We start from the raw sequence: 8,390 nt of genomic DNA, 5'->3' as shown, positions 1-8,390 counted from the left end.
TAATTGGATGAAAGCTCAGAATGCTTCATATGTCAAATTCTCCACTAGAAATCACTATGCTTCTAGAAAATATGTCATACTTCTGAGTCAATGGGCAATAAACGGTAATACATAGAATATTTTCGTATTAAAAAAAAAGTTAAACTCCCAGATCTGAGCTTTTAAAGTCACTAACAAATTACGCACCCAGGGAACCTTACTTACTCTCATGTGCAGTTCAAGCATGCCTTAAGCACTACTTCATAAACATGACCACCTTAATGGGTTTTGTGGCATTTCAAGAACAAAAATCTCTTTATCTAGATAGGTGTAAATATTTCACCATCATAGATGAGAAAAAGGCATTTTAAGGAAGCAGTAAATTCTCCACTTTGAGTCGATCTACTGGCTAATTATTTTATGGTGAGTGAGAAGGCTGATATTCAACGAGTGATATATTTAAAGTGAAAGGAAAGGGATGGTCTAAAATATACCATGAATTAACTTACTTAGAAGCTCTTTTTAAAACAAGAAAGGTGCTAGGGATTTGCAAACATGGGGATACTCAAAATGAGGCTACTAATAACTGTCTTGAAATAGTCAGATAACCAACTGTCTAAAGATACATCCAGCCATTATTTAACAATTCCTCATAAGAAGTATTCAGCTACTTTGGTTAGCTGTCATTTTCAATATCATAACTTATAGAAGCTAGACTTCCTTCTTAAAACCTGTGTTCTGTATTTCACTTTCTGTGTTATGAAAACATAATACACTCAAGCTTTTTATCGAGTGTTTCTGCATTTTCTAAAAACGCAGTGTTTAAGAGTCTATTTTCAATTTCAAAACATTATCTAAACATTGCATGTTAGCTCATGTGAAACTAGGGAAAACTATAAAGATTCTCCTTATTCAAATGTTGACTAAAGTTACTGATATACAAAGTTCCATTATCGCTACCTAAAATTTTACCATGTGCATATGAAAAACATTTTACTTATTGACCATCTCTTTTGAGCCATATATTTTGAGCAGAATTTTGTAGTGTCCATTAATATGAAAAATACTTTCAAAATGAAATCCAACGAATGCAAAGAATGCATACTGCTTTATACATCAAATTTTTTTTCCTTTGAGAAAGACAATCTGTTTCTAATTTTGATTATATAGTCAAGTATTTTTCTGCTTAAAAAGGAAGACCTATGCTATGAAAAATAAGAAACATCTTAAAAAGTTAAATAAAAAATAATTTATAAAATTCAGTATGGATGTCCTCAAAATGTAAAAATGGAGTGAAATAAAAAAAAAACAATTGCAGGGAATTTGTTTATTGAGCATTAATGTTAACACTTCTAAATTAAGTAGTCACTTATGAGTTTTCTTTGTTACTGTCCTGTCAATGGACATAATGGAAAATATCGCACAGAACTCAAACATGGAAATAATAATTAACGAAATATCTAAGCAACAAATATATGTTTTACATTTAAAAAATTAATCCAAACAAAATAGTTTGAAGCACTTTTCTGATTTGGAAGTCTTAAAGTGTTCTCTCATGTTTTATTTGATATTTTTTTCCCTTTTTTATTTTTTTACAAATTGACACTGTGTACAAAGAGTTCAAGTGGCCAGTAAAACTACTGCTTTAAAATTGTTGGCTTTAAGTAACAGAGGTATAATTTGAATTCACATCAGAGCTTTCTAAAATGGCAATAGTACAAGCATATGACTTTCTCTAGTATCCAAAACCTGCTCTGGCTTTCCTTTGGCTAAGGAATAGAAAATTAGACAGCCTTCTAAAGCTGCCACAATTTCCTAAAATGCTTTGACAAAAGTTGGCATACTTCATTTCTCTTGCTTACCCTGATAACACTGGGCTAAACAGAAAATGAAGAAAATTCAGTCAATAGTAACTTAAACAGTAGCTAGCTCGCTCTGGACCTGGAAGTTTGGGTAAAGTTGATGAACATTCAGAAACATATTCTTAAAATTAGTTTTCCAAAATTAGGCCAAAAAGCCTACATTAAAGGAAAAAGAAAAGTCAAGAATGAGTTGAACATTAAAGTTTATCTGTTCCTGAAGACTACGAAAAATACAATGAAAGCTGAAACACTACATATAGCTAAGAATGCATTCTCACAGAGCAAGTTTACAGTTTTTAGAGCAAAGATCTTTCTAAATTTCTGCTTGATGTTTAAAATTTTATAAGTGATTTATTATACCACCATATTAAGCCAATTCAATTAACTACATTCAGTAGGAATCGCTTCAGAAATGCCCTGAAAAAGGTGACAGAAACTATATATTTAAAAAGCAACTAGTCCTTGCAAAGTTTATCTCGAGACTTAGAATATAATGCTAACTATCAATTTCCAATTCCTCTTAAAATAGAAGACTACCTGCATGTTTAGCCATTCCATCTTATTCCAGTTTTGCATAAAGGTAGAAATCTTATAGGACTGCATTGTTGCTAAACACTGTCAATACTTCTCATATGCACCATTTAGACCATACCTCATTTTTTTACTTCCCTTATAATATTAAAATAATGAATAAATATGGTCCTTTAATTAAGATCCTACACCTTATCTTAAGCAAAATATAAAATAAGGTAATTTTATTAATTTCTTGCTAGCATTGGCTTAAAAATCTGTTTACCAAATAAGAAATTGTAAACATTTAAGTTTTTTTTTTACCCAGAAAGCAGATGTATTCTGATCCACTGCTAATACCTACATAAAACATTTCATCATTTTAGTTTTGTTTATAGCATTTTTCTTGGAATAGTATTATTGTTGTACCTCAGAAAAATCCAATCAACCAACTACAAAAATTATGCCCAATTGTTAATTAACCTTCTGAAAGAAGCAAAAAATTCTCTAGGAAAACCTAAAATAACCTGATTCACTATTACCAGTGCTGAAAAGGTCATTGAAAATTGATAAATAACAAATGTAGTTTTGCTGGACTTTACGCATCTTTAGTGCAAAACAGGATGGTGAAATTTCCCAATGGACTATGTTAAAGAACATGAACCAGAACACTGGTAACATCTCATTTGCCTTCTGACACTAACATTTTCCAGGATGAAAACAATGACATATAGCTTTACAGAGTTTGAAATTTATAAGTTCAAAAACGGAATTAAAATCCAACTTAAGGGAAAACAGCAAAATATGCTTAGTAGTGTCCAAATTTCAAATAAAATCTCAAGGGTAAGTATGGCTGCTGTTTTTCTAAACAGTCATTTTTCAATAAAATGTTGGCTGTGTCATAAGAAACCGCCTGTGCTTTCTATCAACCAAGGCCCGCTGAAGTACAACACACTGCCCTGTAAATTCAACCTCAGCTGAAATGTCGAGCAAGGCGGGCAGATCTATAGTCAGCACGAAGTTGTACGAAGGAGTGAAGAATGTTCTTGTCCAGATTAGCAAGTTGTTCTCCTGAGCAGACTTGCTTTAAATTATCTGGGTTTACTACCAGAAGATTGCAAAGTGCATGCAGAGTATCAAAAAGCTGTAATACCAGAGGAATCTGAATTGAGATAAGAGAAGGAAAAAAATAACATTGAAACAAAATAATGTTTAGTTTTACAATCAGTTTGTTAATTCTTCTCACTTATGTACTATTATTCAGGACTTAACTAATGTTGGAGAGTTCAATGTTAGAATTTTTTAAAGTTCCTGAAGTGTTAAAACTCAAAATACTTCAGACATTATAAAACTCACTATAATCTTTTTGAAAAGATTCATATTATGCCAATTTTCTTAAATAGTAATAATAATCATTTATACTTTTGTAAACTAGAATTAGTTATTGTTGATTTAGCAGGTTTCTTAAGTAATTTAAACATTAAGGGAAACTGATTTCAGAGAGATGTACATGAAGAAAGAACATATTTTCCTGATATCTGATATATGCAGCATTAGTCATGGGCATTATTTAATAAGGTCATTCGGACTATGGAACTGAAATATGGCCTTGTCTAAAATAAAGCTCAAAGAAAAATGTGTTAATATTGAAAATATGACTGCAACAATACTTTTTGAGTTAGGAAATGTTAGATCTGTCTCACTACAATGTCAACAAAAGTTATAAACTTTTCACTAATGATTATAAGTCAGTACACATTTTTTATGATCTGACTTATGTTCTTGAACCTATTTACAAGTTTGATATTTGTGAATACATACCTTGAAGTCTTTGGCACACTTCCTATATTCAGCAACATCACAAATTGCTAACATGCCACCCATACAACTATAGGAATATTGTTGAAGATGCTCATAAATAAGTCGATGAAAACGTACTCCAAGTTCCATCAAAACTGTATCCACATTCTTCCCATCCATGGAATTTTTAATCTTCTCCACTTGTTTTCTTACATAAGCACAGACTTTAACACAGGCCTGTAAAAATTTTTTCTATACTTATTACATAGAAATGTGTATCAGCTTAGCTAAGGAGAAAATACATATAGTTTCTCATTAATCTCTAAGTATAAAATAAAAAAACTTGGAGCATAATAAGATACATCAATGAAATGTTAACAAAAGTATAAACAAAGCAAATATTCTTAGTAGCATACTGAATCATTTTACTCACATTAGTGTACTGAATCAAAACATTGTTTTCATCTTCTGGCTTAAAATCTGTTTTCTTTTGTTCTGCAGTCAAGATATGCTTCATTTGTCCAATCATACAATTTAATGTCCTAGAGAATTGAGAACACCATGTATTTGATCCATTTAATTTACTTTATATTTACTTTTATTTATATTATTTATAATAAATTAAATTTAAATTATTTAATTTCATGTCACCATTAGACTTTTACTATGGGTATACTTCAGATTTTAAAAAAGTAAATTCTAGGTCATGATATCACAGACCTCTTAGTTTTATTAGCTTCCTGCTCAAAACACAGGGCAAAGATTCATTTGCCCATTACTCTATTTAAGGAAATCTTAAAGATCTTAGAAGACTGTCACTAATTTGTTTCCTTAACAACTATATTTGGAGAATGCTTAGGAAGGTAGTAAGATAGAGGGGCTTATGGGGGATGGCCAAAGTTTAGAAGAACAGGTGAGAAGAACCCGAGTTTCACAGTCTAAGGACAAGCAGGAGGCTGAACAAGTGATACTGAAGACCCAGTTGAGAAATGAGAGTATGTATTTGTAATGGCACAAATAATGTTTGAGTAATGTGGTATTCTCCAACAGCAATCAGCCATCCGGTTATGGGAATAAAAGAGTCTGCATTAATCCAGATTTTAGGATCTGTAAGATAATTATGGTTAAAGGAAATAAATTTTAGGGTAATTACAAGGGAGTAATTAAAGAGATGGACCAAGCAATCTAAGCACAACAATGAATGAAATAAAGCTGGGAAAGGATAATAGATTGGCAAAAGACAAAGATATTAAGGGCTAGAGTTCCTGTAACTAACTTATATTCAAATATGTTTTCTTGAATAGAAGAGAAAGGAGTAGAATTACAGTAAATAAAAATATGCCCAAACCTAGTAGCATGGGCTTTAGAATTTGAGTCCCAAATATCCAGCATTATGATCTTGAGCAAACTACCTCATTTCTTTAAGCTTTCATTTCCTCACCTGTAAAATGGGAATAGTATTTCCTACTTAATAAATGAAATTATACAGGTAAAGATCCTTGTACTGTGCCCGGCACATAGCAAATTCTTGATAAATACTGAGTTGGCCAAAAAGTTCGTTCAGGTTTTTCATGGTACAAAAACCCGAACGAACTTTCTGGCCAAGCCAAATAGTAGCTATTATCATCATCGATAAATAAATGCCCACCATCATCTCAAAAGACAGAGATCCACTGCTCCATATTATGAACAGGTAATTAACTACAATAAACATTACAAAAATTTTTGGGGGCTTCCCTGGTGGCGCAGTGGTTGAGAGTCAGCCTGCCGATGCAGGGGACACGGGTTCGTGTCCTGGTCCGGGAAGATCCCCCATGCCACGGAGAGGCTAGGCCCATGAGCCATGGCCGCTGAGCCTGCATGTCTGGAGCCTGTGCTCCACAAGGGGAGAGGCCACAAGAGTGAGAGGCCTGCGTACCGCAAAAAAAAAAAAAAAAAAATTTTTTTTGGAACGTAGAGTCTGCATTCACTTAATGGAAGTTACTTTTAGAAAATCAGTATATTTATTTAAAGCATTTCAGATATTAGCCTGACAGTTCTAACTGAAAATAAAACCCTCTATGTTACATACCATTTTTTTTTTTTTGGCAGTACGCGGGCCTCTCACTGTTGTGGCCCCTCCTGTTGCGGAGCACAGGCTCCGGACGCGCAGGCTCCGTGGCATGTGGGATCTTCCCGGACCGGGGCACGAACCCGTGTCCCCTGCATCGGCAGGCGGACTCTCAACCACTGTGCCACCAGGGAAGCCCTAAATACCATTTTTAAGGCGTTTGGAGAGAGAGGGGGGTAGGGTGTGTGTGTGTGTGTGTGTGTGTGTGTGTGTGTGTAGGGTGTGTGTGTGTGTGTGTGTGTGTGTGTGTGTGTGTGTGTAGGAGGGGGCATTTACAAAAACAGATTTTAAATAGAATCTGCTTTAAAAGTAAGTCTAGGGCCTCCCTGGTGGCGCAAGTGGTTGAGAGTCCGCCTGCCGATGCAGGGGATACGGGTTCGTGCCCCGGTCTGGGAGGATCCCATATGCCGCGGAGCGGCTGGGCCCGTGAGCCATGGCCGCTGAGCCTGCGCGTCCGGAGCCTGCGCGTCCGGAGCCTGTGCTCCGCGATGGGGGAGGCCACAACAGTGAGAGGCCCGCATACCGCAAAAAAAAAAAATAAAAAATAAAAGTAAGTCTAAACATACTGACTTCCATAAATAATAAACCTGGAAGCCAATAAAAACAACATTCTAATACAGATGAAAGCAATATGTAAAATTAAAATCAAACGTTATAGCAGGATGGTGGAATTAAAATAGACTTTTTTCTTCTCTGAAAATCATTTTCATGTTGTTACAATGGTGTTTTTACAATTGCAAGAGATAGCACAGGGAGATCAGCTCAGTGCTTTGTGACCACCTAGAGGGGTGGGATATGGAGGGTGGGAGGGAGGTACAAGAGGGAGAGGATATGGGGATATATGTATACATATAACTGATTTACTTTGTTATACAGTAGAAACTAACACAACATTGTAAAGCAATTACAGTCCAATAAAGATGTTAAAAAGATTTAAAAATAAAAAAATAAACACAACAAAAATGCAAGAGAAATAGTAAAACTAACAACTTGCCTATCAATGCCAGTATCTAATTTCATCTCCATCTGTTCAATTATTTCTTTTTTCTTCTGAAGGCATTCAGATAACTTAGGAGAAGAGCTATTGAATGTTTAAAGGGGGAAAAAGATCACATTAGTAGCCTTACAATTCTAACAGTTTTTCATAGGCATGTATGTATTGCTATATACCTACACACACACACACACACATACACACACATTATTTTAATTTGCTCCCCAATCCAAGAAGCATATAAATAGTAAAGTAATTATTTAGTATTCACTATGCCCAATTCATTACAATAGTCACGCTAGGAAAAACTAACCCGTTAAAAGAGACGGAAGAGGAGGATTTAGATTTATTACTTTCATCTGTGAGGAGACATCCCTTTAGAATATAAACATGTGATTTTGAAATTCTGAAATTATTTGGTTTCCTTTTTAATTAAATTTCTGGTATATCAGTAAGAAAAATCACAAAGTCTTGAGAATATAGCAAATTATACTAATTAAAATTTGCAGACTAAACTAACACCCAATTCAATTGTATTTAGCTTTCCTATATTAAAAAAAATGAAAAAGAAAAGCAACTTGGTAGCCATATTTACCTTCTGAATATTACCTAAATGTCAAAAAACACCCAAAATATTAAAGAATATGCAACCCTAATAATTACACGAATTCTTTGTTATGTGACATTAGAGCTCTTTAAAAAGTAAATTTCCTTTCAAAATGTGATTCAGGGATCACAAGTAATCTTTATCTTTGAGATTGTTTCTAGACTAATTATTTCTTGGCATATCAACATTTATACAAAATGTCTAGAATTTTATTTTCTATATGAATATTCTTCCCCTTTAATTATAGTGCTACACATACAATTTTAAAAAGCATGTTCACATATATACTACCTTATTTAATCCTCACATGCTTTAAAAGTTCACATAAATTGATAGGAAGATATAAACAAAACCTTATTTAATGCCTCATCAAAACCTGTCCTATTGATCTCATAAAATTGTTATTGTACATCTTTTTATTATAATAAGTGGGAACAAGCTAGAAGTTGTCTTTCATATCAGATTTAGGTTTATGACACATTCAGTAAACCAAAATTAATACCACAGAAGGAAAACAGGAAGGCAAGA

General features: G+C 33.7%; 1 protein-coding gene across 1 annotated transcript in view; it reads right to left on the bottom strand.

Annotated features, from left to right (window-relative positions):
• Positions 1-1,261: 1,261 nt before the first annotated feature.
• EXOC5 (exocyst complex component 5) overlaps positions 1,262-8,390 on the bottom strand; it is a 54,880-nt gene continuing 47,751 nt past the window's right edge. The window contains exons 15-18 of the mRNA XM_060096160.1: positions 7,256-7,342; positions 4,585-4,693; positions 4,173-4,388; positions 1,262-3,513 (exon numbers count right to left, since the gene is read on the bottom strand). Of these exons, the coding sequence (XP_059952143.1) occupies positions 3,325-3,513; positions 4,173-4,388; positions 4,585-4,693; positions 7,256-7,342 (601 nt within the window). The 3' untranslated portion in view covers positions 1,262-3,324. The remainder of the gene's footprint in view (positions 3,514-4,172; positions 4,389-4,584; positions 4,694-7,255; positions 7,343-8,390) is intronic.

This window comes from Mesoplodon densirostris, chromosome 4 (assembly GCF_025265405.1).
Source record: "Mesoplodon densirostris isolate mMesDen1 chromosome 4, mMesDen1 primary haplotype, whole genome shotgun sequence".
In the NCBI taxonomy this organism is placed as follows: domain Eukaryota; kingdom Metazoa; phylum Chordata; class Mammalia; order Artiodactyla; family Ziphiidae; genus Mesoplodon; species Mesoplodon densirostris.
Note: the sequence above shows the minus strand (reverse complement) of the source record. Positions and strands in the feature narration are given on the sequence as shown.